General features: G+C 49.5%; 2 protein-coding genes across 7 annotated transcripts; both read left to right on the top strand.

The window, feature by feature from the left end:
• Positions 1–104: 104 nt before the first annotated feature.
• On the top strand, positions 105–16,785 carry PIGO (phosphatidylinositol glycan anchor biosynthesis class O). Of its 6 annotated transcripts, none has more exons than XM_085213873.1 (12): positions 289–439; positions 1,263–1,756; positions 3,057–3,200; positions 4,143–4,266; positions 5,246–5,405; positions 6,107–6,280; positions 8,444–10,016; positions 10,478–10,681; positions 10,987–11,189; positions 11,945–12,015; positions 12,575–12,691; positions 16,651–16,785. In XM_085213873.1, the coding sequence occupies exons 2-12, from the start codon at positions 1,264–1,266 to the stop codon at positions 16,673–16,675; spliced, it is 3,288 nt and encodes a 1,095-aa protein (XP_085069999.1). In that variant the 5' UTR covers positions 289–439; position 1,263; the 3' UTR covers positions 16,676–16,785. The 6 variants fall into 6 exon arrangements, 5 of the variants coding, with proteins under 5 accessions (XP_085070003.1, XP_085069999.1, XP_085070000.1 ...); XM_085213874.1 differs by lacking the exon at positions 16,651–16,785 and adding an exon at positions 15,544–15,853; XR_014880598.1 differs by lacking the exons at positions 11,945–12,015; positions 16,651–16,785 and adding an exon at positions 15,544–15,853.
• On the top strand, positions 16,665–27,919 carry FANCG (FA complementation group G). The gene is made up of 14 exons (XM_085213882.1): positions 16,665–17,015; positions 17,124–17,208; positions 18,920–19,051; positions 19,658–19,851; positions 20,827–20,980; positions 22,129–22,259; positions 22,736–22,882; positions 23,702–23,862; positions 24,121–24,187; positions 24,591–24,928; positions 25,085–25,140; positions 25,653–25,790; positions 26,627–26,759; positions 27,352–27,919. Exons 1-14 carry the CDS (start codon positions 16,665–16,667, stop codon positions 27,467–27,469), a joined length of 2,205 nt encoding a protein of 734 aa, XP_085070008.1. The 3' UTR covers positions 27,470–27,919.

The following is a 27,919-nucleotide window of genomic DNA, read 5'->3' as shown; positions in this document are numbered from 1 at the left end:
CTGGTGCAGAGCCTTTCCCAACCCCCGGCCCTCCCCTGGCACAGCTCCATGCCGTTCCCTCGGCCCTGTCGCCGTCACGCAGAGCAGAGCTCAGCGCTGCCCTCCGCTCCCTATGAGGAGCTGCAGCCGCCAACAGGCTCCCCTCAGCTCTTCCGCTCTGTGTCCAGCATACCCAGGGCCTTCAGCCGCCCCTCACGACCTTCGCAGCCCTCCTTTGGGCACTTCCTAATAGTTTCACGTCCTTAATCAATACTTAATTAATGGATCCCGCTCTGGAGCAGCTGGGACGTGCATAGGTCCCACGAAAGGCGCTCGGAGGACTTGTGTGGAATCGCATATGGCCGCCAGGGGGCGCTGTCACATCCGCCGCACCGCAAGTCGCCGCTCTCGGGCCGCCAGCGCTTCCGGGGCGGCTCAGGCCGGGCCGCGGCGGCCGCAGGTGAGCGAGTGGAGTGCGGTGGTGCTGGGAGGGATCCGGGGATGGGGAATGAGGGGGGCTCAGAGCAGCTGGAGCGGCACGGGGGAGGTCGTGGCGGCGGGAGAGTGTTAGGACGGGAGTAGTGCGTGGTAGCGACGGGGCGAAGAGGAGGCGGGAGGGGAGCTGCTGGGCCGACGGTGGGTGAGAGATGGGAGAGCTGTGAGGGAGGTCGAGAGGCAGAGGGGGGTCGGGAGGGGAATGTGAGGAACGGAGAAGAATGTTGGAGTGCGGGAGGTGCCAGAGTGCAGGGCAGGGGCAGAGGGAGCGGCGGTTGGTCTGGGGTAAAGGAGAGGTTTAGGGGGTGTGAAGATGGCACGGTGTGGCTTGGGATGTGTACGAGGTGTTGGGGTTTAGGCAGCAGCCTGGGGGTTATGAAAGTGGTTGTGTGGTGTCGGGTAGGAGGATGATCAGGATGCCAGAGAAGTGCTGGGGGGGTAAGGTAGAGGCTTAGGTGTGAGGGGCTGGCTGGGGATTGAGGTGCTGTGTAGTGCCTGGGGGTGTTGGTAGAGTGGCTGAAAAGTGCAAGGGAAGCTGGAAATGGGAGGGGATCAGCTGCAGCAGGGCAGGAGGGTACAAGGGGTTACTCTGCAGGGGAGTTGTACCAGCTGTGGTACTGGCTGGTGTGGGACAAAGTCACAGGCTAGTGGCTGGTGGCTATGAGGAGAGCTGGGGATAGGAGAAGTGTTGATATGCAGAGCACTGACTAGGGATGGATACTGGCAGGGGTGTGTCACCTGGCTCAGGTAGAGCTGTGAGGACTGAGCTTATCTGTCTTTCCGTATAGGATGAAGCGGTGGCCAGTGCTGCTTTTCCTGGCCTGGGTCTGCTTTCTCTTCTTCTCCGGTATCGGGCTCTTCATGAGTGGCTTCCTGCTCACCCGTATTGAGCTTGCCAACAGCAGTTCCTGCTCAGACCCACTCGCACCTCCACTGCGGGACAAGCAGAGCCTCCCACCAGGCTCCTGTTGGGTGCCCCAGCGCTTTCCCAAGGTGGTGCTTGTTATCATCGATGCCCTCCGATTTGAATTTGCCTTGTTTAACCCAGCCAAGGTCAACCCATTGCCCTATGAGAATAAGCTGAGTTTTCTGCACCACCTGGCAACCTCTCAACCCCACCATGCCCGCCTCTACCGCTTCGTAGCCGATCCCCCTACTGCTACCATGCAGCGCATCAAGGGCCTCACCACCGGGTCACTGCCCACTTTCATTGATGTGGGCAGTAACTTTGCTACCTATGCGATCCAGGAGGACAACCTGCTTGCACAGCTAGTGCAGAATGGTACGTGTGGTGTCCAGCCACGGGAGGGCATATAGAAGGCACTTTTTAATGCTCATGTGGGACCTTTATTCTCCTCTCTGTGTCAGAGGAACTGTTTAGCACACTTTCTGCCTGCCAGTTAATTCTTTCACCCTACCCTAGACTTGGCTGAAGCTGTTACACAGTTGGGGTTTCTCTGTCTTGTGCTGGGAGTGAGAAGCAGCTGGGACCTGGCTTAGGATTTATTCAGAGATGGTGAGAAACATGTGAAAGTGGCTGCGCTAATGGTGACTGTCACAAGGTCACTGCCAGGAGTGGCTCTGACAAGCCAAGGGCACTGCAAGTTGGTTGGCAGTTAGGTGAGACCTGATGAGGGCGGAGCTAGGGCCACGTGTGGTATGGGAACCTCACACAGGCAGTGCACCTGCCTGCACCTGTTAGCACATTTTCTGTATAGTTTGATGTTGCCTCGATGTGCTTAGTGAGGCAGTAAAGAGTTTCTTGTTAGGATGGGATGATGGAGCAGAGAGAGGACGGTATGGTGCTGCGTTACCTAGAAAGATTTTTTTTAAGGGCTCAGAGTGCCACAAATGCCAATCGTGCTTTTGCTTGGGATGAGGCAATGTTTCTGGGTTGTCCCATGTGAGCAAGGCAGGCAAATGCAGTCAGTCATCAGAGTGCAAAAGCACTAGTAGACCTTATACCACAGCATTAGCTGTGAGGGAGGTGGTTTCTGCTGTCAGGCTGGAGAGGCTCAGAAAACACAGAGGTGTGGCTGGTTGCAGACATGGCAAGGACAGGCAAAGTGTGGGCAGTGGTAAGCATCCATTTTATTCTACGTATAAAAGCTCCACAGTTATGTTTCAAGTTGGAGCCTAGGGCTCAACTTTCGATCGTCTGCTGTCAGTAGCCATCTATTGTCTTGTGTTTTACAGTTGGATTGTGCAGGCCTTGGTAGTGCTCTGTCAGCTCAGTGCTACAGTAATAGAAACGGACTACTGTCTACTTTCTGGCCTGTTTAGTCTATGCGTCTTCCTACCAAGGTGATATGGCAGAGGTTAATGATGAGTAATGAGGTTGTGCTGGTGTACTGGGAGCTTGGGGCACTTAGAGGCTTAGAGAGGGGGCAGACCTCTCCCTTTATTCAAACTCACTTGCAACCAGATGGTGATTTAAAGTTTCAATCTCTTTTATTATAGGTTTCAGAGGAGCCAGTGCTCCAGCGCCTGATCTGGATCTTCCCAGACTTGGCACTAGTGTGTGTAATTGTGTGACTCAGGTGGGCTTACTGCTCTCACTAATTCATTTCTTTCTGGCTCAGGAAGAAGAGTGGTCTTTATGGGTGACGATACTTGGGAAGGACTCTTCCCAAAGAAGTTTTTCCGCTCTTATTTTTTCCCTTCTTTCAATGTGAAGGATCTTCACACAGTAGACAATGGGATCTTGCAGTATCTTTATCCGACTGGTAAGTAGTTCTTCCCTGAAGGCTGATCTAACTCTTATGTTATACAAGGGCTCCTACTGCAGGATTGGGGTAGAACTGAAGGATTTTTACATGACAGCATTGGGCAGTTGCTCCCACTCATGTCTGCTGCCCAGGGATTAGAGCGCTGTAGCTGGATTTCCACACATAAGCCAGCTTTGAGGACTGATAAACTGTTTCTCTAAATACTTTTTCTCCATTTGGGAGGTAGGGCTGATTGATAGGACTGGGTTGCAGTTTTGACTTCTTAGTCTGTCCTAGAAATACACAGCTGAGAGAACCAGCTGTTCCCTCTTTCTTTATTTTGCTGCATGGCTTCCTGGTGGTGCTTTAGGACAAATTCAGTAGTCATGCTACCCAGTGGAAGGCGAGAGCACATTGCTGCTCTCAGTCTCAAGGAGAAGTTGAAGTGTGGGATTGATTTGTGAATTTTATGTGATTTTAGACTTCCTTCTGATACTTTGGTTAGGGGAAATGTTCTTTGCTTTGCCTGTATGTAAATGTAGATAAGTCAAAGTTGTGGTGGTCTTTTAAGGTGAAGGTGAGGAAGTTCCCCTAATGATGGGTATTGCCCTTTAGTTTGTCAGTTAGTTTGTCATTTAACTGCAAATGTATTGATTTTCATATACTGAAACTCTGGAGCAGAGGGGAGGGATATGTCCCTAGCTGGGAACAGCACTGGTATACCGGGCCCATGTTCCACATGAGATGCAGAGAGGCACATGGATGAGTCTAACCTGAAATATCTTCAGGGAAGAACTGGATTTCTGGATTTTCCTTTTCCTGAGTGTCCCCTTGGTTTGGCAAGAGGGGAAGAAGCAGCAGTTTCCAGAAGCAGTCAGACAGCTCTGACAGAGGGATTTGGGAGTAGAGCATGTTCTGAATTCTAGGCTACTGTGTGATAGGAGTTTTCTTGTTTTGCAGTGAACGGTGGTGAGTGGGACTTGCTGATTGCTCACTTCCTTGGTGTGGACCACTGTGGGCACAAACATGGACCTGACCATCCTGAAATGGCCAAGAAGCTTACCCAGATGAATGAGATGCTGAGGTGATGATTGCAGTGGTAGGGGATGGCCAACTGGTTCCTGCTTTCAGCCAAACCAGGGGGTCTTACCAGGGGATTTATGGATACAGAAATCCTGTTACCAGGGAGAATGCATAAATGCATATGACCAGTAGCAGTCGAGACCACAGCTATTGGACAGTCTCATCTGTATAGACATTTGTTCCTGAAGGAGTGGCAAAGAACAGGGTTTGATTTCTGAGCTGAAGCCATCTTCAGATCTTTGATCCTTAGTTCTCAGCCAAACCATCAGGTGATGGAGCCTCACTTTCTGCATCATACAAATAGAGATTGTCACACTGAGACCTAGTTAATGTTTGAGAAACATTTGGAGAACCTTGGCTAGGGAGTGCTGAATTTACTGCACAGGCTGTGTGAATTTACTGCACACGAGTTGTGTGTTTGGGCAGAATGGAATCTAGAAATTCTGCTTATGCAGCCGTGCCTGAAACTAAAATGCTATGGCTGTTGATTCTTAGGATTGATTGCATTTTTGCTGCTACAAGGAGGAATTAACTCGCTTTTCTGCTTATGAGAGTGCATATACATTGTGTTGTACTTATTGCATCCTTCAGAGACAAATCCCACATCTTTTTTCCTTAGGAGTTTGCTCACACAATGTGATGCAATAGATAAGAGCCTCATGGGATTAGCCTGAAATTGGGAACATTCCTTTTGAGTTGCATTATTTTTAGAGATACCCAAAGGCCTTGAGGAACACTCACAGGAGATTTAAACAACATCAATCCATCCTATTCCAGCATTCTGACTTTTTAGTTCATTTTTGAAGCATCCGTTGTTGCAGTCCCTGGTTTAGTTGATACAGCTCTGTGTCAGCATCTAGTTTTGCTTAGGTCCTCTGGTGAGCTTCACTTCTCTCACATGATCAAGCTTGGAAGGGATGGATTTATCCCCTCCCACCTGTGCTCCTGGGGCTGATGACTCTCCTTTTATGTGGTGACAGGTCCTTGGTGGATCACTTGGGGAATGACACTCTCCTTCTGGTGGCTGGAGACCATGGCATGACGGAGACTGGAGACCATGGTGGTGACAGCCAGAGGGAAATGAATGCAGCTCTGTTTGTGTATAGTAAAACACCTCTGTTTGGCACCGACCCTCCTGAGGTAAGAAGCAGATCTTAGCTGCTACTGCCTGAGGTGGCATCTGGGGCAAACTGGGGTGCAGAGAATAACAGCTCAATCGGGATTGTTTAGATTGAGGGGAGCAGGGAGTCTGTCACTTTTTCTGAGAGCAAGTTGGAAAACCTGACAAATAATGCAAATAACTGAAGTTAAAAATACCTGGATTTAATTAATATCAGATTGCATCAAACTCAATTTGGTATATTTAGTAAGACAAGTTTGTTTGAGAAAAATGTGATTGCAAGAGGAGTGAAAGCAGATTCTGTTGAACTGTTTCACTTCTGCAGTACATTTTTACCACTTAGTTTACAGCAGACATACGTGACAGAGCAGGCAGCTTCCCACAGACCTTCTGAAAGGATCTGCAGGAATGACATATACCTTCAGCTTTGGAGGCAGAGCCGTGACCTGTATAGGGGGGCCAGTATTCAGGTCCCTCCAACTGTGAGCAGTCTTTGTGTAGGATCAGACGAGCTGTTAGACAATGAGAGCCAGACCCAGGGGCCTGCAGGCATCTTCTATCATCTGCTTTCAGCAGGATTGAGCTTCCCCCTATGTTTTAACCCTTGTCTTTCCCAGTATCTCCTCTCAACAGAGGTGCATTGCCATCATCCCCTCTCCCAAGGGAAAGTCTACGTTGCTGTGTCCTTCACAAATGTCTGATTCCTTTCCTGTCTCTTCAGGAACCTGAGACCATTCCCCAGGTGAACTTGGTGCCCACTGTGGCCCTGCTGCTGGGTGTGCCCATTCCCTACAGTAACATCGGGGAAGTGATGGCCGAGCTGTTCTCCGGGGATGGTGACACTGTGTCTGAAGCTTTGCAGCAGCTCTTGGTTTATCACATCAATGCCAAGCAGGTACGGCAGGGAAAGACTTGTTGGCAGTCCTGTGGTAGTGCCAGGAGTTAGTTGTGTGGTCCTTTTTCTTGGATATGTTGGAAATTCACTGCATTAGGCTTCTTGGGAGCTGCTTTCAGCCAGGTGCTTTGGCAGTTGTTCATATGCTGGGTTGATACCGCTGTATTGCATCTATGGCAGGCCTCACTGCTAAACTAGAGGAGAGAAAGGAAGTTTTCTTAGGCATACTTCTTCTGCTTGGTATAGGTGAGACAGTGATATGGTGTTATCTTCATAGAGAACTTTGTGAGTTACCTGCTTGCAGTGTTTGTTCCAGTAAAAGACAAAATCATATTCCAAATACTAATGGGAAGCACCTGTTTAGTACCTGGTAATGAGTGCTGCACTGTAGAAAAATACTGGCCTGGAAGGTGTTACTTGCTTCAGGATAAGGTCAGGATAAGGTGATTAGAGGTGGGTTTGGTTACTTGGAGAAGCTGAGGGGAAGATTGTTTCCTTGAGGCTGAAGATGACTAAGGGCAAGTTTCCTTAATAGAGATTGAGGAGTGCATGCAGGTATTTTAATGTTTCTTCAGTTTTGGAGAAGAAACAGTGCTAGCTATAACACTGTCCTAGATCAGTGGCAGGAGGAAAATGGTAGTGAATGAAGTACTGAATAAAAGAAACACCTTGTAATAATTGAGAATAAATTGGAACAGAGAAGGAACAGTTTACACCAAGAGAATGCAGAACCTTAACAACTGAATGACAAAACTTGAATGAGCGTATATTTTATGGTGTATATTTTATGGTATATGCCATTACAGCTATTAAAAAAAACCCAAGGAGTGGGACAGGCCATGTGCTAGGACATGAGCTCCTATGGAAAACGTGGAATTGTGTGTGAAGCACCTGGCACTTTGCGGAACGCATATTGTCACACGTATTACAAGTCATGTGTCTCAGCTAAGAGTCTGGCTGCCTCTGAGGGATCCTGCATTGCTAGAAGCACATTGCTAGCCTTACATTAACTCCTCAAGCCCACAGTCAGTTCTCTGGTGTAGTCCTCTGGTTCTCAAGGAAGAAGGCAAACCAAAGCAGGACCTGTTTTGGCCCAGATGCCAGGAAACAACCAGTGCTATGTGGCTTGGACACCATTGCTGCATATCGGTGAAGAACTGGAGAGGATGTTATTGCTAATGGGAAGGCAAAAGTGTTCAGTGTCTGCTGCCTATTTATGTAGGAGCAGTGTTCTTTGTCATTTAGAGATGATAATACACTTTACTGTCCATTAGCCCTTGAGAATATTCATCATGTATGAGGAATTAGCCATATCTAGAGCTGTCTTTTAAATCTTTGCAGCTAGTCATTTGAGTGTTTCTGGCTTGATCACACTGGTTTTAAAGAAGCATTGGCATTCCAAGGCAGTCATGCAAGCCTGGGAGAGAGCTAGTACATGTGTTTACCATTCAAGGACAGGAGCAGACTGGTTCTTCCTGTGCTCTATGGTGACTAGAAGCCATATGAACGTATCAGTATATTTTTCAACTGAGCTGATCTGCACTGCTGAGCGGCTGAATGTTCTCACAGGTGTCCTGACTTGTTAATGCCCTCTTAAGACTTCTGTTGCAACTTTGGGGTCATAGCTAGCTCTGTTCCTGTGGTCTTGAAGTAAAAGGCAGAAAGAGCTCTCCTTAGTACAGTGACTTAATGTACCTGTCAAAAAGAGCGAACAGTTTGATATGATCCACTGTAAGCTGTTTAATTCGATGTCTGTTGTCAGGGAAAAAAAACAACACAAGATGAAAGTTGGCACTGGGTTCAGAGTAATAGCTGGTGATGACTTGAACTTCTGGGGGACATTTACCTTGTGGGTACTGAAGACTCTACATATGAACTTTTAATAATGTGTAGTGTTAATAGATGAAGAACTGGGTGCCTAAAAGTGTCAGCACAGTTGTCAGGACAGATATGTTACTTCAGAGGAATGTTGCTTTGGCAGAGGGATATAGTTTTCCTGCATCTGAGTGACCAGTCCATATGATGCGTCTTAAAATGTGGTTGTCCTCAGAACGGCTGGTAGTTTGAGACTGCTTGCACTCCAAAGGGGTTATGTGAGGAAGATGGTAGTGAATTTCTTTCCCAGCACTCCTTTCTGATGCTGTCTCCTCTCTCCTGTTGCAGGTGGACCGCTTCTTGCACTCCTACTCGCTGGTGGCTCAGGACCTGCCAGCAGAGCAGCTCCAACACCTGCAGGAGCTCTTCTCCAGCGCTGTAGAGGAGCACATTCAGCTCTTGGCCCAGGTGCAGAGGGCAATGCTGGTGTCTCCGGAATTGGAGTCCAAGCTCAGAAGTCTCATCAGCCGCTTCCAGCTCTATCTGCGGCAGGCACGGGCTGTGTGCACCCAGTCCTGGGCCCGCTTTCATCCTCTGCGTATGGTGGGAGGCTGCACCCTCATTGCTGCTTCCTGCTTGCTCTGCTATGTGGCCTCAGAACTGGCCACATTGACAGACTCTTTCTATCGCAGTTGCCTCCTGTATCCCCTGCTTTGGGGGCTGGTGACAGCTGTTCTGCATGGGCTAGCCTGTGTGTTCACCCAGGAGGAGCTGGATCTTCTCCTGCTGTTGTCTTCGGCAGCTGCAGCATCTCTACTGGGCTTTTTCTGGCAATGGTGGGGCTGGCATCCCAAGCGAGCCCGTTTGTTGGGCAGCCAACCACCCTTGGCCAGCATTGGTCTGAGGCAAAGACTGCGAGTTTGGCTGGGGTTGGCCTTCCCCATGGGCATTCTCCTTTTCCGCTGTGGAGCTATGTTCTCTGATAGCTTTGTGGTAGCTGAGGCCCAAGTTGCCCCGTTCCTGTTGGCCTCACTGGTAATGTTGCTGATAGGAAAGCTCCACTGGGATGGTCGCCTGACTGTGCCAGAAGGCCACAAACAACAGCCTCTTGGCTTTCCCTCTTACCGAAAAGAGAGCTGGCACCTGCTGTGCCTTGTGGCTGTGCTTCTGGTTTGCCTGCGACTCTCCGGTTTCTTCCACCAGTGCCGTGAAGAAATCCCTCAGTGTCGGCCCTCTGTTTTCCTTCCGCCCCTTGCCAGCCTGAGAAACACACGGGCCAAGAACCTTTTCTACCTCTTATGTGTGGCCTTGCTGGCTGGGCTGGTGTATGCAGTGCGGAGTTGGTTGCGACACTATGGCAATCTGAACAGCTCAGACCCCGTTGTGCTCTTTGTGCGCTGGGGTTTCCCACTGGTGGTCCTTTGCATCGCCTGCTACTGGGCTGTTGCTTCCAGTGCTGAGGATTCTCTGGGCAAGCTGCAGGAGTTGGTACAAGTGGCAGTCATTGCCTTTCCATGGGCTGTCTATGGGTTAGCATCTATTGGGTTGCTGCTGCTGCTGTGCCATCCCATGACAGTGTTTGCAAAGGACTCACGGGAATCTGCAGGATCCATTGTCACTCCCTACCAGGGGATTCCCAGCTCCAAAGTCGACTTGCTCCAGGTCATCCCTCAGATCTACAAGAAGATGCAGGAGTCTGAGAAGAGTCGCCTGGAACGGCGCAGCTGCAGGGCCACAGTTGCAGCCTATGGGCTAGGCAGTGTGTACTCAGCCGCCCTGGTCATAGCACTTACCCTCCTGGGCTTCCTCTTGATGCTCCTGCACACTGAGCGGCTCAGTCTTGCCTTCCTACTCCTCTTCCTGGAGGCCTTTGTGCTGCTGCACATCTACACACGTGTCAGAAGCCTTGCAGGAGACACTGGTGAGTCAGGGTTCAGTGGAACATCTTTTGGATGTGCAGCCTGAGTGTTACCCTTGTGAGACTGCAGCCTCATCCTATTTCCAGTGAGAGAGGGAGAGCCCAGTCTTTGCTCCTGGGGAATGGCAGCACACAGATCCTCCTTGTAGGATCCTTCTAGCTTATTTAGAAATGCTTAAATTCTCTAATAGAAGAGGGATGCATGCAGTGTGGAGGCAATGTGGGAGAACAAGGGAGTCCTATCCTAATACTTCTTTCCAGAAGTGGGTGCAGCTGCTGAGCCCTCTGTTGCTGAGTCCAGGAGCAGGGTGGGCAGCAGAGGGAGCACCTGGCCACATACTGGCATCCTGACTAGTTTCTGTCTGAGAAGCGTGAGTGGGAGGGGAACATGAAAGAAAACCCTGTGGGGTTCTTTGGACTATCTTGTTCCTTGATACTGATATCTTTCTCTTTCTCTCTCTCAGAGCCTTTTTCAGTGCCCTGGTTTGCAGTCATCTCGTGGCTCCTTGCTGCTTCCCAGTTCTTCTATTCCACGGGCCATCAGCCCGTCTTCCCAGCCATCCACTGGAACGCAGCCTTTGTGGGCTTTCACCTTGACCACAGTACAAATTTCCTTCCTGCTGTCCTGGTGGGCGCCAACACGTTTGCCTCCCATATCCTCTTTGCAGGTAAATCAATTTCTTCCTGGGCCATTGAGCCTGAGCAGACATGGCTTTGCCTTGTCTGGAGGCCTGCAGGCTGAGCACGAACTGATGAAGGGCTCTGGCACCAACTGAACAGCAGCATCCTCACTGTCCCCTTCTGGGGCTGCAGAGCTGCCCTTGGCTTGCAGCCTTCATGCAGTTGTGCCTGACCAGCAAGCGGGAGCTGGAGTATATGCTTCCTGCCACATCCAGGGCATGACGGCAGAGCCTAGACTGCTCCTCCTCTCCTGGGCTCCTGGTAACTTCATGTGCCTTTGTCCTCGAGGTAGTTGGCTGCCCTCTGCTCCTGCTTTGGCCCTATGTGTGTGAGATGCCCAGCTCACAGAAGAAGAAGTCCAAGAGGGAGTCTCAGGAGGAGCTGCAGACGGTGGATGAACACATGATGGAGATGAGGCTGCGAGAGTCCCCAGAGAAGTTCTCCACTGCTCTGCTGCAGCTGGGACTGAAGTACCTCTTTGTCCTCGGGGCACAGGTATGGTCTGAGATTGGGATGGATATCTGAGAATAAAACTGCACTGTGAGAACCATGGGGCACTTTGACATGAGATGGGACTCAGATGGGTCAGAGACAGGCCCAGGGTTGAAATGTTGAGGTACAGCTGCAAAAGCAGATGCAAAGAGCCTCTTCTTAGTCTGTGCAATTTACCGTTTGCTTTGAGAAGGCCAACAGCATGGAAGCAGTAGTACAAATTAGGTTGCTTTTCATTTCCATCTTCACAGGAGCATCTGTTTGGAAACTGCAAGTTTGTAATCCCATTCATCTTCCTGGTCATCATCACCTTTAGTTTTTGTCTGTGCTGGTATCAAGGTGTTGTAGGGAGCTAAATGTCAGAAATGTCTTAAATGACAGAAACAGAATCCTGTGAAAGAACTGAGCAGCTTTCTGGAGTTTAGCCTTTCAAGTCATTTTCCTTTATGGTCAGATCAGAGACAGTGTGAGATGAGGAGGAGGCCATGCGTGAATGCCCTTTTCACTGAAAGATCAGGTCAACTCAACTATAGTGGGAACCCTCCTATGTGCTGTCCTTGGCCAGCCCTTTCCTTGAAGGGCCTGCGTGCACCACAAATTGTTTGTCTTTCCTGATTTGTTATGGGAGGGAATTCTCTTTGGAATGCTTATTTCTGATGTACTGGCCTCTCAGGTCTGCAGTTTAGTATCGCTTTCAGATATGAACCTGTTGCCCAGAAGAGTAACTTATAACTTTGTTTTCCTGGTCTCACCAACAGCTTCTGGCCTGTGTGTGTGCGGCTGTGATCCTCAGGAGGCACCTCATGGTCTGGAAGGTCTTTGCCCCAAAGTAAGTCCCAGGAGTTACTCTGATGCTGGGTGACAGCTCATATTGCTGAAGTCTTGGCTACAGTTCATAGCCAGTAATGCTGGAAGTGACCATGTGATTGATCTTATATGACTTTTCACTAGTAGAGGCTGTAGGATTGTCCTTGACTAATTCGTGCTTCAGGTTCAGAAGCTGGACTCAGATTAGAGCGTAGTAGTTTCTCCTTACCTTGATTTTTCAAGGATGCCCAGAGCTAAGAATATTCAGGGCAGAGAGCCAAAGACTCTCTGACTACCAGACTACAAATGAGATGCAAACCTTTGGGATAGTAAGCATGTGGGGTGTCCTTGACCTCTGAGGGTTCCCAAGTCCCACTTGAGTGTCTTCCTGAATGGTCTTGAAACCAGCAAGGAACCAAAAGCGTGCTTGGCTTCCAGACTGCAAGCAGCATCCACTGTTGAGGAATGAACGTAATCCAGGTTTTAGGACTAGTGATGTTACCAGTCCCTCACTGTCAGGGAAAACAATCTGCTGGGAGTGTGGGTAGCATGATACCTTATTGCATCTGTTTTGCCTCCAGGTTCCTCTTTGAGTCTCTGGGCTTCATGGTGAGCAGCATCTGCCTCCTGCTGGGGATCTCCCTGGTGATGCGTGTGGACTGTGCCGTTAGTGCCTGGTTCAGCCAGCTTCAGCTCAGGTAGCACCGAAGATGTGGGGAGCCTGACTTGCTTGTTGGTCAAGGCTGTGGTCGTCTCCCTGACTCCCTAGCACCAGGAGGGGTAAAACAGCCGCCAGCAATGAGTGCCTGCCGACAGCAGTTTGGGATTATCCCTAGCTCCCTGCCTCAGTGTTGTGCAAAAGGACCAGTGCCAGCTGTTCCCTGTTCATCATGATGCTCTGCAGGGAGCATGCTTCTCAGTGATTGAGGTTGGAACTCTCGTGCATTTGTTAGCAACAGGAGGAAGCCAAGAAGCAAGAGTCCTGAGGTGCTTCTCTGCAGAAACAACAGCAGGATGTCTTGCTACTGCATTCCCAACAACTGCCCCAACTGTGCAGCTAGTAGGCTGCAGTGGTCTCCAATGTGCCTGGAGAGCATCATCTTGCCTGTGCGGAGACATTGACTCACTTGAAGGGGTCTACTAAGGAGGAATAGAGAGGAAAGGCTACTATAACTCTGCCCTCTTGCTGGGTCCTACAGCCAGTACTTCTCTCTGCATGCTCAATTTTCATGCTGGAAACAGAGTGCACATAATTATGCTAGCAGATGGTTCCTGGGGTCTTGGTTGCACCTGTCCTCCTACTAGGCTAGTTCATTGCTCTTAACGAGGCCTCTCCTGCCTTATACTCACTCCTGCTTTCCTGATGTTCCTAAACAGCACCAAGGGCAGACTAGAGCAGACTGGGCTGTCTAGGAAGCCTGAAGCAGGCCTAGTTTTTTGGGAAGATTATGGCAGGGTAAATTGTGTCCACAACTGGGAAACTCCACTCATGGCCTTGGTGTGCATTGCCCACATATTCAGGGCTGTAGGAGCCGGGGCTCTTGGTCTCCTTCTAAGCACATGCTGCAGGATGCTTGGTAGATTGGAAACAGTTAGTTGCTAGCGGTATGTTGTGACAGAGCATTTGAGTTCCCTGTGTTGGATCTTGTTAGGAGGAAAAGGGCATCTCATGAAGCTAACTGCAGGATTGACCTTGTTGAGAGCTGAGAACAGCTGCTTGAGGTTTGTGAGCAGGTAACAACTCCTGCATGGTGGCCTAACCCACTGATATCCATGTGTGTGCTAGGGGAGGTTTCTGTCACCTTGATGGCACCTTAGGCATTGTGGAGGATGACATCTGTGATTCAGTACTGGGTGCTTATAATCCTCTTGATCTTGCTTTTCTGCATGAGGCTTTGAGCTTCAAGTGAGCTATCTCAAACCTGCTTTTGAATGTGTTCTATCAGATGTATATCTGTATGGGCAGAGGTGGAAGATGTGACCATGGTGCCTGGCTGCATTCCAGCTAAACTTTCCCTGCACTGAGAGATAGGAGCTGGGATTCCTTACTGCCCTGAACCACTGTGGTGCTATGAAATGCTTTTCATGTCTTTTCTCCCTGGAAAGAGCTGAGGACTGCTTGTCTGAGGTCCTTCCTTCAATTTTTGTTCTGGTCCCCGCTTAGTTTTTTGATTCATGCATCCTAACTGTTCCTGCTTGAGTTTTTTGCTCAGTCTGAGAGAGTCTGCCTGTGTAACTTCAGTTTTTAACTCATCTCTGTTTTGGAAGGCCTTGGGGAAAGTGTCTAGCCACCTCAGTGATTGTTTTGAGTTCTTACTGTCATGTCCCAAGTACCCAGTAGCTGTGGAAAACATCCTTTCAGGACACATTTAGTTTTGTATCTGGCCCAACCTGAGTGGTAGTGCTTGCTCAGGTGTCAGGAGGCAATTCCAGGGAGGCTTACATTGCTCTAATTTTGGACTTTCGTTGCTTGGCCAGCTTCTATACTACTGCCTCTGCTCTTTCATCTCAGCTTTGTATTTCTCCAGCTCTGGTGGTCCTGTCCTGCTTAATTTCACCTGACAAAAGCAGGGACTGGTTTGTAGCTGACAAAACTGCCTTGACTGGGTCACTGCAACTTGGTTGCATGCACAGCAGTGCTGGTGCAGGGAAAGGGGCAGTAGCATGTGGCTGGGAGCTGCACAGAAACATTACAGCCCACAATTAGATAGGCTTAAGCAGTTTCATCATCCTTTAGATAGGTTATTGACTATATACTATGACTCCTTGTTGGCCAAAGGGCTTTCAGGTATTGTGGGGTAACGCTGAGGGATGAGAGTGCTTTTTGTTTGGAAAAAAGGAAAGGGATGGAAGTAGCAAATAACCAGTGAATTTTTATTTAACATGATGTTAGATAATGTGTTACTAGCCTCCAAGTCTGGAGCCCCCGTGTGTCTTCTTGTAACCATATAACCTAGTCAGGAGCTTGCTGCCTGAATGTGTTTGTGTTGGCAGAAGTCCTTAAGGTCACTAATGCTGTGATACTGGCCTGCGAGACCCCTGCTGCTGCAACCCAGGCCCATGGGCTTTGTTCTCACCCACCTCTTGGACTAGTTCCTCTTTCAGTAGGTGCCATCATGCTGCCAAACCTTCCCATGCCTGTTGTTTATGTGCAGCATCCTTTCCTCAGCTCCTTGCCTACAAGATCATGGCTGCTCTTTGGACCTGCTGGAAGCAGAGGCTCATGGCCTGAGAGGCTGGGGCAGAGCAGAGAGAACAGAGCTGCAGCTCTGTAAAAACTCACACATCTCACCAGAAAATGACTGGACAGTGACAGTCCCCATTGCAGAGTATAGTTTAGGACTTTGTTTTAGGCACATATTTTAGTAGATTTGAGCCTGGGTCAAAAGCTGAAGCTCCCTTGAGAGCTTCTGACAAATCATTATGCCTACTCATATCTCAGTCTACGGAGAGTAGACTGCAGAAATACTGCAGCCTCATTCCCTGACTCCTCTTATAGAGGTACAAGGATGTAGCTTCAACTCACTTCATCTGAATTTATTACTTGCAGTAATGAAACTTCAAGTACGTAATTGTCACTGCAGTGATGCCAAGGACAGAGGACTGGCCTTATACTGACTGCTCTGCCAAGGGAGACTGGCTACTACACCAAAGAATTTAGAGTCAAGACAAGTTTTCCAAGGGCTGGAGATGCTCTTATTTTCTTTCATTCATGTATTTAGTCTTTACTGGCCTTCCCTAATGGCCTTTGAGCTAATCATTTGGCTGCTGTTCTTCTGAGTGTTTTGGGGATAAGAGTTCATATTTGTTCAAAGCTTGATGACTTCAGAATCATGACATGCTGCTGGTGGTGGAACAAACATGGCTGTGCTTGCTCATTTAAAACTCCAAAGGGCATGTGGTGGAAGGTGCATGCTGGTCCGAGAAAAGGAAACCTGGCATGCTGGGAGAGAAGGCTCTGCTGTGCACTCTCCCATTGATTATCACCACCATTGGCTGCTTCTCTCCTGGAGCTGAAGCACACAGATGGGAGCAGCAGCATCCTGCCCTTTCCTTCCCTCCCTCTTGCCCACTGCCTCACTAGGCCCCATGTTCTTCCCTGAGCAATTTGGGTTGGATGTCCTTGGGAGAAAGGCGGGGTTAAAGCAGGCTGTCACTCCTGCGCACGATCTGGTCTCTTGGTGGCACAATTCAACAGCGCCAGGCTCTGATTTTGGGGTGGAAACTTGCAAAGCAGTGCTATACAGAGACATTCTGGCTGGGTGAGGCTCTGAGCTCTGACTGAGCTGCAGACCATAGAATCACAGAATGGCCTGGGTTGAAAAGGACCACAAAGATCATCTCGATTCACCCCCCTGCTGTGTGCAGGGTCACCAACCACCAGACCAGGCTGCCCAGAGCCACATCCAGCCTGGCCTTGAATGCCTCCAGGGATGGGGCATCCACAGCCTCCTTGGGCAACCTGTTCCAGTGCATCATCACCCTCTGTATGAAAATCTTCCATCTAATATCTCACCTAAACCTCCCCTGTCTCAGTTTAAAACTATTCCCCCTTGTCCTATTGTTATCCACCCTCATAAACGGCCGTTCCCTGTCCTGTTTATACGCTCCCTTCAAGTGTTGGAAGGCCGCTATGAGATGACCATGTTCTTTGCAGGAGAGTTGGACCAGATGACCTTTGAAGGTCCCTTCCAGCTCGAACGTCTCTGTGATTCGACGGGGAAGCCCAGGCCGCAGCTGTCTCCTCCGCCGGCCGTGTGGCGTCGCGGTTTGGGCCTACTCGGCCGCCGTCGCCCCCTCCACTGTGCGCCCTTAGCTGTCGCCGTGGCGACCGCTCTCTCCCGACCAATGGCGGCGAGGGCAAGGAGGGCGGCGGCCAATGAGAGGAGAGCGGGAAGGCGGGAGGATTGCGGCGCGCGGGCGGCGGCGGCCATGAAGCGGCAGCGGTGCTCGGCGGCCCCGGAGCTGGGCTGCCTGCAGGCGTGGGCGGCCGAGTGCGAGACCCTGGCTGGCCGGTGGCGGGTGAGGCGCTCCCCTCGTCCCCCTGTCCCTCCCCGCGGCCCCGGCCCCAGTTGTCCCCGGGAGGCTGGGCCCCGGTGTGAGGCCGGCTATTCAGCGTGTCCATTGCAGGCAGCGCGGGGCTCGGCGCACGGAGGAGCGGCGGCGGCGCGGCAGCTGCGAGGCGCCTTCGGGGAGCTGCTGCTGCGGATGCGGGGTGAGTGGCGGCCCTGCTGCGATCTGCCGCCCGCTGCAGACCCAGAGCTGGGCTGTGCAGGGCACCGGCGTTCCCAGGCTGCTTCCCTGGGAATCCCGCCGTTTAGGGTAAGCTGAAGGGAGGAGCATGATGCGTTCTATGCTGCCTTGAAACTGAGCTTAGTCCTTATCAAAGGGATTAAGGCTCAGCCCCGGCCTTTGTCTGAGCTTGTTAGGGAGCACAACCGAGTTTAGGTATGTCTGGAAAATAAGAGCCAGCCTCTCCTTAGAGGGGAGTGGATGCAGGAGAGGGGCAGCTTGTCATCGTGCCGTGCTGAGGAAGAGCTGGGGCTGTTCAGCATTGGGGAGAGAAGGCTCTGGGGAGACCTGAGAGCAGCTTGTCTGTATCTAACGAGGAGGCTGTGAGAAAGAAGAAGACAGACTTCAGCAGGACAAGAGAAATGCTTTTGAATTAAAAGAAAGGAGATTTTTTTACAGTCAGAGTAGTGAAGCACTGGAATGGGTTGCCCAGAGAGGTGGTGGATTCCCCATCCCTGGGAAATGTTCACATTCAGGAAGGAGGGGCTCTGAGAGCCTGATGGAGCTGTGGGTGTGTCATCCAAAATCTGAGAAGAAAACTCTAACTCCAACGTGGTGTTAGAAAGTAGCATTCCTTTATTCCTCAGATATGCGCTGGGCAATTTGACAAACAAATCTTCTCTCTCAGAGTTCAGGTTCTACATTTAAACTAATAAGACATACATATGCAGTACATTTGCATACAGAGTAATTCTTTTCCAAGAAAGCATGTTAATATTCCTCTAGGCATGCACAGTTGTATTTAGGGTGGTTGTATGCCCAGTTTATCCCTATTTTTCTATCATCAGCTTACCACTAAGACTTTTGGCTGACCTTTAGCTGTTTTTCCACAGCTTGGCAAATTTCCATTGCTTGTTAGACTATAATGAGCAACTTCCAAAACAATATAAATGAAATCCGAGGAAAACATCCTTGCACCTGGTAAAATGCAAAAATAAGTGTTCTGTTATGACTCTAGTGCTTCCTGTGAAGCAAAACTAAGAGAAAATAAGGCTATTCACACACCAAGCAAAGTTGAAATGGAAAGTTTTAGAATTAGCACTCACTGATTCCTTTTGCTAAACTCTGGTATATTGGTCCTTACACTAATATACTGGTCCCTATTGCTAAACAAAGTAGCCTATATCAATTATTCCTGATCACTGCAGGACTGGACTAGGTGACTTTTAATGGTCCCTTCCAACTCAGATGATTCTCTGATTCGTTGCTACAGGTGGGCTACAGAGAGAACCTGATGAGAGAGCAATGCATATAGGAGGATTTAAGTAGCAGAGCAAGTAAGTTGCCCTGTGGTGGCACCTGGGGAGAGACAGAGCAGGAGATCTGTTCAAGGTAATAGATCAGTACTGGAAGGGAGCAGGTTTTTGGTGATCTTTTGGAAGTGCTGTAAGATGAGGTCTGGAATGCTGCAGTATCTGGATACCAGAGGAGCAGATAGCTGAATTGTTGGTGGCACGTGGAGAGGTGGGGAGCATCTGCTGTCACTCTAGTTTGTGCAGTCCTCAAGCTGTAGATTCACACCATAACAACAAAATAAATTACAGGAAACCTGAGTTGTCACAAAGCATGGATGATTGTAGGACTTTTTAAAGCCATGAAAAGGAAGATCGATATCTTCTTGTGTTTGATTACAGGCTTGCCACCTGCCCTCCCCATGATGCCTCTGGAGCTTACTGTCCTCTACAACTTGCTGCTCTTTGTCATGGGAACATCTGACTGTGCCATCAAAGGAGAAGCAGAAGGAATACGCCAAGGGCTCCTCAGGGGTAAGGATAACTATCTCGGTGCTTTAGTGATGTACCATAATTGGCCAGAAGAGAAGGATCTTTGAACAAGGAAGACTGGCTCTGCCAGGAATGGAGGAGGTAGAACTGCACTTAGCTGTGGATGATATACAGCTGTGTGGCTGTTTTGCCTGCAGCAAAACAGAAAATTTTAAGGGAACTGAGAGTTTTCACTACATAGTTCTCTAGCAAAGTTTTAGTGACATTAGCAAACTAGTGTTTTTATTATGGTATGGTGGGATCAAAGAAAACTTACTAAAAAATGTTGCAAGTTGGAGAGAAATTTGCAGTGTTAGCACGTGTTTGCTCTTGGACAAATGGTCTCAGGAGAGCTCAGTAAAGCTGGAGCCATAGCTCTGAAGCCATTAGCTCCACTGTCAGAGTTTGCTTCCTGTGCTGCTTCTGTAGCCTGGGCAAGCCTTGTTAAGTCCATTCCACCCCTTACTGCCAAGGAGACCATGCTTGTATCAGCGTTTCTCTGCCTATTGGGAAGGTATCTGTTACAGAGTGCTGACTTATTGTCTCATGGCTGCTTTTTGGTAAGATATTTTGGTTTAATTTTGATTTCTGACTTATCTTTTTTTCCAGTTCTGGAGGCTTGTGGAACCTCTGGACAGGGCCTTAGCACAGAAGAGCTGTGGCAGAAGGTGCTGCAGGAAGTAACTGTTGAGGAATTACAGGCACCTTTGCACCGACTGGGGGCCTTGCAGGCAGCATGGTGGCTGGCAGATAGCTGCCTGCAGAGCATCACTGACCTCTTCCGACTCCTGAGCAGTGCTGAGGTATCTGAGCACGGATGCATGCTGAGCAGCTCCTGCACTTGCTGTGTGCCAGAGTGTTTGCCTGTTGTGCTACTCCTGCAGCTCTGAAGTGTGAATTAGCCATGTTCTCTTAGCCTTGGGGATTTCTTACACAGGTTACACCTTGCGTCCTGCAACTCTTGTAGCCTGCTTTGCTCTGCAGCTGGCACTTGAAGCTTTTTTGGGAGAGTCACGTCATTTGCAGCCAAGGCACTTGTGGGTGGGCATTAGCCAGTTTGTGTGCTCTGCCTCAAAGGGAAGCATCTGACTTGTTTGCTGCTGCCAGGAGCCCCATTTAGCCTGGGCTTGTATTTCACTTTCTTGCTGTCACTGTGAGTTTCTAAGTCACCAGTGTGTGCTGTACCTATATTTGTACAATCTAAAATAAATACCTGCCAGTTTGTTAAGGGATGCAGAGCTGACACAAATACTGTGTTTGTCAGAAAGCCTACTCTGCATATGTTTCCATAGCATTTGCAGATCTGAAACAGTTTTTCCCAGTCATTGTGATAGATTGTTTCACTAGCATCCCAGTTTACTGAAAACAGTCCCAAATGTGTTAATAGATCCCAGAGATCCTGGACTTTGGGGCTCCAGGCACGTGATGGAGGCTGCTGGTAGACTTGCAGTCTCTACAGAGCGAGCTGTGATTAGCAAGGCAAAGACTCCTTCTTGCTGATAAGGAGGGGCAGATGCTTTCAGACAACACTCAGACCTGCCTTGCTGGGAGTCCCCCTGGTTACACCTCATGCTGATGTGGAGAGGTGTGCTGCCCAGGGTCAGGCAGGAACCACAGTGTGAGTGGACTGTAGTTAAAGTGAGGGGTGGAAGAACCTTGCTCCCCTGCATAGATCACTGGGAAGGGTTTAGTAGGTGTTTTGTTTCCAAATGCCTTGGGGTCTGTTTTTCCTATTTCTCCTCAGCATTCCCTGCCTTATCTCCTCTGCATGTTCACAGGATCCAGGGAGAGCTCCATGCAGTGGAGAGAAAAATGAGCTCCTCACCCTTCTCAAGGCATGGAGAGCACCTGCTGAGGAGACCCCCATTTCCCTTGTACAGAGTACTGAAGACTTGAAGGAGACCCTATGCACTGCAGCTGCCTTCTTGCAAGGTTTGTGCGAAGGAGGTGGTCACCCTTGTCAGTCCCTCACCTGCTCGTTTGTCCCAGCACACCCTCCTCTCACCCACCTGCTGCTGTTTTGGTTTCTCTTCCTAAGCATGCCACTTGTTGGGCTTTTCTCTTCGGAAAAGAGCCTGGACTAGGCCTAAGCTCGGTGTCCAGTGTTTCTCTGATTTTTCTCCCAGCTAAGTCTCTCTCTTCTTCAGCCTGTCTTGTGGCTTAGCTTGGTGTATGGGATTCACAGTGACCTTGTATAAAATGGAAGGCTGGCAGGGGGCTTTCTTTTGTTTGTCTTTGGGTGCATGACTTTTTGTGAGTATATTGTTCCTTCTGGATTTCAGTGCTGTGAGACATGCAAAGTATTGTGCAACCTCGTCATCTCGTATTTCAGCAGACAATTATATAATTTTATAGAGCAGAATTTATAGAATGGTATGGTTTGGAAGGAGCCCTAAAGATTATCCACTTCCAACCTCCCTGCTGTAGGCAGGGACACCTTCCACCAGGTTGTCTATAGCTCCACCCACCTGGCCTTGGACACTCCAGGCTTCTTGAAGCAACCTGTTCCTGTGCCTCACTATTGTCTGAGTAAAGAATTTCTTCCTAATGTCTAATTTACATCTACCCTGCTTTAGTTTAAAGCCATTAATACTTTTCCTACCACTATGATCAGGGAACAGTGCCCTCCTCCATCTTTCCTGCAGGCCTCCTTTAGGTACTGGAAGGCCACAATGAGGCTTCTCCAGGCTGAACAATCCCAGCTCTGTCTGTCTTCACTACAGGAGAGGTGCTTCAGCTCTCTGAAGCTCTCTGAGCTCTCTGATCCTTGTGGCCTCCTCTGAACCTGTTCCAACAAGTCTGTATCCTGGTGCTGGATGCCTCAGACCTGGATGCAATACTGCAGACTGTGTCTCACAGGGCAGAGCAGAAAGGGACTTCCCTTGCCCTGCTGGCCACTCCTGTTTTGATGCAGCCCAGAATCCAGCACAGTTGGACCCATGGGTTTGCTTCCTTTGTGGGAAGCTGTGGGAGTAGATCTATAAGCAAGGGATGAATGAGGAAGGTGTCTACGTGTGCTTGCTTGATGGAAAGGCTAAATGGAAGGGAAGCTGCAGAGCTGAGATATTGGATCTTCCTAGGGTTGCAAGAGCTGGAGGCAGGGAACCTTCCCACTACCCTTTGCCTTCTCCAGGAGGCTGCAGGAGGATTCTGCTCCAAGAGGGTCCTGGCCCAGATCTACGTCTGCCTTGGCTGCTGTGCTCAGAGAATGGTAATGGCCAAGCCTCGCCTCCCCCCCGTTGAGGGGAAAAGGGAAAGCAGCCCAGAGCAAGGTGGGAAAGCATGCTAATGTCCATGCTGCTTCTGCGTGGTCCTAGTCTGCTACAAGAAGACAAGGTTTCAAGCAGAAATTTCCCTTGTTATTCCAGCCTCCTTGGCAGCCTCAAAATACAGGCAAGGCTTTTGTTTGAGTGTGAAAGATTGATGTGGAAAGATAAACTCAGAAAAATGGTTCCAGCGAGGGAGGCTGAAGTGCTATGGACCACTGATATAAATATGCTGCCTTGTAGGGATGGGATGAGTTCTGTGAGGGAGCCTGGCAGTGCAGAGGGGGGTTTGGTGAGTTGCTGGGCTAACTTATACTAGTGTACTGCCTTTGCTTAGAAGGGATCATTGGAGAGGCAAAGCAGAATTGTAAAGATATCAGTAAGATGTCCTTGCAGCAAACACCTCTTCCCACCTTCCTAGGGCAAGCCTCAGACAGCACTTCAGCACCTGAAGTGGGCCCTCCAGGTAGACTTCCAGTGCCATCCTGCCCTGTCTCACACTGCAATGGTGTACCAGGAGCTGGGGGAGACAGATGCAGAGCTGCAGGCCCTATCTCTACTCTATGAGGTATGTGTGTTTCCTGCTGCCTATTTTTTTTTGTCTCACAGAGCCCGCATGGACTTTCAAGCATACTTCTGCTTTCTGAGGGGTTCTCTAAAGTAGAAATCCAGTACCTTCAGCAACTGCTTCTTTGAATTCATCAGTGGGCAGGAAGGAGCCCAGCTTGGTTAGGAGTTCTTGCTTTTGGCACCCAGCTGTTGGATGTGGCAAGACCTCTGAGTCCTAGTTCAGATTTTCAGTGGGTTGGGAAGAGGCTATTTTCTGGTGTCAGAGTATCAGTCTCTTAATTAAGTGTCTAATAAAGAGGCCTTACAAGGCAGATTGTGGCTGTGAGGTGTACATTAGTCAGTCATAGCAACCTTGATCTGCCTAGGAGGAGCAGGTCACAGCCATAAACACTGAGCTGACTCTTCAGCTGTTTGAAATGCATCACATACACACACAGTTGTGGGGAGCAATCTCTTGTTACTAATGGCCCCAGATCTGGTTAACCAGGTCTGTGGCTGCAATGGGAGATGCTGTTTCAGACAACTCAGAACACCTTGAACTGAAAAGCTGGGGCACAGTGTTCTCTGGGTGAGTGGTCTTAATATATCTCCTGATGCTGTGTGGCGTGTACATATCTGCCTATCTCTCTGTGATCTTGGCTTGCTCTTCCTTTTTCTGAAAGTGGCTGTGATGTAGTGATTGACAATGATTTGCACACAGGATGCATTACTTCAACTTTCTGGGTACATCTGCAGATGCCAGAAATAAGAAGTGATTGCAGCTGCTTGGGACTTGACCAGGATTGTGCTGATAATATATTTTGTTCCTGTTTTGCAGGCTCTGGAAAAAAACCCTCCATCAGCTACTTCCTCTAGTCCATACTTCCTAATCCGAGCAGATCTCCTTGTCAACACACCAATACTAGCTTCTCTCCTTCGCCATCGCCACCCCTCTGAAGTGAAGTACCTGTTGGCACAAAGGTGTCTCCAGGATGGGAGGTAACAGCTGCTTCTAGTCTGCTTGCAACATGCTACTTGTTTGGGATCTGTGGTGGTTTTTTTTTTTTCTTCTTTTTTGTGTTCCTGGAAGTCATCCAGTCCAGTACTGCTATTGTAGCTCTGTTAAAGTTGTAGGTATTGTAACTAGAGCGAGTACAGTGCAAGGAGTGCCTGCAGACTGACAGTTCAGGTTAAGCCTGGCTGCTGGCACTTCTCAGGCTCATCCTGCTCTTTCCAACACTTGTCCTGTTTCTTCAGGGTGGCTGATGCAGTGGAACATTACCTGGATTTTCTGGCTCTGCTTCAGGAGGGACTGCAGCAACAGGCAGGTATCTTGGTGACATGGCAGATGAAGCCTTGGCCCAGACTTCACAGGTTGACTTCAGGCTCCAGTGTCCAATCTGAAATATGGAGGAAATGAACTGAGGTTTGGCCTCTCTGTCTTTGGATTCACACAAGAGACTGCTTGCTACTGCTGTCTGGAGAAACAGCTCCCTCTTGTAGGGAGCAGCTGTTGGCCTGGTTTTGGATACCCTTTGCTTTAGGAGTAGGGCTTTGCCTTCTTGACTGCTGAGCTATTGTTGCGCAATACCTTCTGCTTCCTGCAGCAGGCTCCAGTGGCTGTGGGGATGGGTCTAAGCTTTGCTGGGCAGCAGCTCTGGGTTCCCAGTAAGCATAGTTCTTTTGCTTGGCTATGTCTTAGCACTGCCATCACTTTTGCTCACCAGGTGCCCCTAGATAGTGGCTCACCTCTGCCTAGGATCCCTGAGGTGTTCCTGGAAGCAGCATCTGCCTTGGAGCAGGATGGAAGGCATCAGGATTCATTAACAGTGTGTGATGAGGTCATCAGCAGGACAACTCACCTAATCCCACAGATAGTACAAGTTGAGGAGAAGCTGGAGCAGCCAGAGTGCGCATCACTGGGGACTGGGCTGGCTGGTGGGCTGCTGTCTCAGAAGAGAGAGAGTCTGTTCTGCCTCACGTGGAGAGCAGCTGCATACCTGCACCAGGGCTGGGTGTGGACCAAGCTGGGCAAAGGCAAGGAGGCCATAATGCAATTCAGCAGGTAACACTGTTGTGCTGTGAGAAGCAGCCTCTCTAGCAGGCTGTAATGACTGGTGTGAACAAAGCACAGATCAGCGCAGGGGCTGGTGTGACAGTTTACAGCTGACTTTCTAGTCCAGGCATGGCACTGAAGTTCCTCTGTTCTACCACTTTGCAGGTGCCTCAACGACCTCTTGCGATTTCAACCTTGTGGGCATGGTGTTGAACCAGCAGGTAGGCACTGTGTGGGATCTGTGTCTGGTTGTCTGCATCTGTGTGCTTGGCAGTGTCATGTAAAAGGAGAAGGTTACATCTCTAGTGCCACTTTTAGCAGGAGGTGTTTGTTGCAGTGTGCTGAGCTCTGTGCCACACTGAAGGGACTGGCTGGTTTCGTTGGAGCAGAATTTGGCCTTGGCTCTGCTTTCTTCTCTCTTAGATAGGTGACAGTTAAATGGATTGTGAACTGGGAAGCTTCTCAGTACTGGATTTCAGGGAAAAGATTTCTATGAGTTTTGCAGATGAGCAAGCAAAGGCCAAGCTACTGCTGCGGTTACTGTTACACTGTAGGCACCTAACATACCAAGCTCCTGATGTTCTTTGGTCTTAGCCTTTGTTGCCTCCTGGCCTTTCCCAGCCTGGCAGCAGTCCTGGCTCTGCTGCTGTTTGTGCAGCAGGGGAGCTGGAAGGTGAGCAGCCCAAGCAGATGTCCCATGTCTTTACCACTAACCTGTGACTTTATGTGACAGAGAGCCTCCTGCCAGAAGTGAAGGTTCTCCAGAAGATCAGGTTGCTTTCTCTGATTGGGCGAGGGATGCAGTTTTTGGAGCAGGAGAGGCACAAGGAAGCCTTGCTGGATTTCCAGCATGGCTTGCAGATCTCACCAGGTAAGAGGCTCTTTTTGATGAGGAACAGAGAATTTTCGCTTTTTTTTTTTCCCTGTACTGTTTTAATGACTTCAGCAGAAAGATGTCATGATTTAGGTCGTGCTTATTCAAATGTCAAGGGCTACTAGCATGTTACATATTGAGCTCACTACTAGCTATTGCTTGATGAATGCATCAGAACATTGATCATGACTGCTGCCCTAAGGCAGCCTAAAAGTTTTCAGTTCTTCCTTCCCACTCCCAGTACAACCAGCTTTTTCTCAAGAAGGTCTGCTTTTCTAGAACAAAAAAGCTGGATAGCTGGAGTCTTGCTTTATCCAGGGAAAGTGCCTGTCTACACCTGGCAGCCCAGAGGCTGAGTGTGGAGGCCTTTAAGGGAGAAGGGTGCAGAGCATTGTGCTATGAGCGCTCTGGGGTGACCTCTGCAAACCTCTGCTGCTTAGTGTTCCAACAGTGCTGAGATGCTGTAGGGGTCTGAGTCTTAGCAGGATCTGCCAAAACTGGTGGTCCCAGTCCTGACCAACGTTCCCTCCCAGCCAGTGCTGTGCGCTAGGATTGCAGATGTGTATGCAAGGAAAGCCCCAACTTGTGTCCAAACAAAAGAGTGGCAGGCTGCAGGCCTGATGCCATCTGTCTTGGCTTCCATCCTGGCTGCCAGCCCCAGGGTTATAATTAGAGCCTGTGACATAGACAGCAAAGTCTCCTCCCCTGTTGCACCAGCTGTCCTCATGTTCAGTTCCTGCATCTGGTAGCTAAGCTTCTTTTGTAGCACTGCGGCACTACGGGGGGCCTGCTCTTTCCCTGCTAAAGTCTGAATCCATCACTGTGTCTTGTAGATGACCAAGCTGCTGCCTTCTACCTAGTGCAAGTCCTGTGGAAACTGAACCGAAAAGAAGAGGCTGCTGATTACTGGCAGAAGTACTTGGAGAGCCCTGCTGGGGAAGATGGGCAGCAGGAAAGGCAAGGAAGGTGTGTAGTATGGCATGTGGGGGATGTCAAGAGGCCACGTACAAGAGCTCTGGCAGCGCAGCCTGTGTTCTAAACTGCGTGAACGGTTTAACTCAGCTCCTCCTAGCCTGCACCTCCAGCTTGAATGAATCATAAAATCATAAAATGGCCTGGGTTGAAAAGGACCACAATGATCATCTAGTTTCAGCCCTCCTGCTGTGTGCAGGGTCACCAGCCACCAGACTAGGCTGCCCAGAGCCACATCCAGCCTGGCCTTGAATGCCTCCAGGGATGGAGCATCCACAACCTCCTTGGGCAACCTGTTCCAGTGTGTCACCACCCTCTGAGTGAAAAAATTCCTCCTAATATCTCACCTAAACCTCCCCTGTCTTAGTTTAAAACCTGAGGAGCTTTGCCCCCTGTGTAGTCTGAGATGCTCTACAAAAGAGCAGACACAGAGCTAAAGCCTAGTTTTGTGATGGCAAAATGGGAGAGTAAAGGCTGGGATGAGAACTGGGGGCTTTGTGCAGGAGGAATGAACTTCCCAGTATAGTAAGACTGTGGTGAGGGAACGTCACAGATCTTATGGCTGCAACACTCTCTTCTCTTTCAGGTCCTTCCCTTTGTACCTGGATTCATGTCTGAAGCAGGCAGCTTTCCCAAAGAATCAATCTCTTGCTAGGTGCATACAGGATTACCTCAGGACCACAAGGCGGGATTCCTCAAGATAGTCCAGTCAGTCTACTCATTTCCACCTGCTGAAGTTTTGCTGCCTCCCAGGGTGGCATGAGGCCCTTAAGGACTCCTCCAAGACTCAAAGCAACTTTTGGATGATGGTGGTTTCCCAAAAGACTGAAACAGAATAGATTTCCTTTTCTAAGGATAACCTCAGATCTATTTAATGTATGTAAATTTTCCTGGGACTTCTTTCCTCAAAGCAATTCAGAGTGAACCTTTGCAGTGAAGATCATGGCCTTCATATTGCTGGCGCAGCTGTGAGCCTGAGGAATATATCCTGGGAGTGTGGGAGATGAGTGGAGATACTCTTGTTCTTTTGGAGTTAAAATCAGCTGTGCTGCTGTACCTTGCTGAGTCCTGCTCTGTGCTCCTTGCTGCAAAGAGCTGATGGCAGAGCTGGATGTTCTTATAAAATAAAGGGTTGTCATGCCCTGTTCTACCTG

The sequence above is a fragment of the Meleagris gallopavo genome, chromosome Z (genome assembly GCF_905368555.1).
Source record: "Meleagris gallopavo chromosome Z, MGAL_WU_HG_1.1, whole genome shotgun sequence".
NCBI classification, from domain to species: domain Eukaryota; kingdom Metazoa; phylum Chordata; class Aves; order Galliformes; family Phasianidae; genus Meleagris; species Meleagris gallopavo.
The sequence above is the reverse complement of the archived record's forward strand: the minus strand, read 5'-3'. Positions and strand labels throughout refer to the sequence as shown.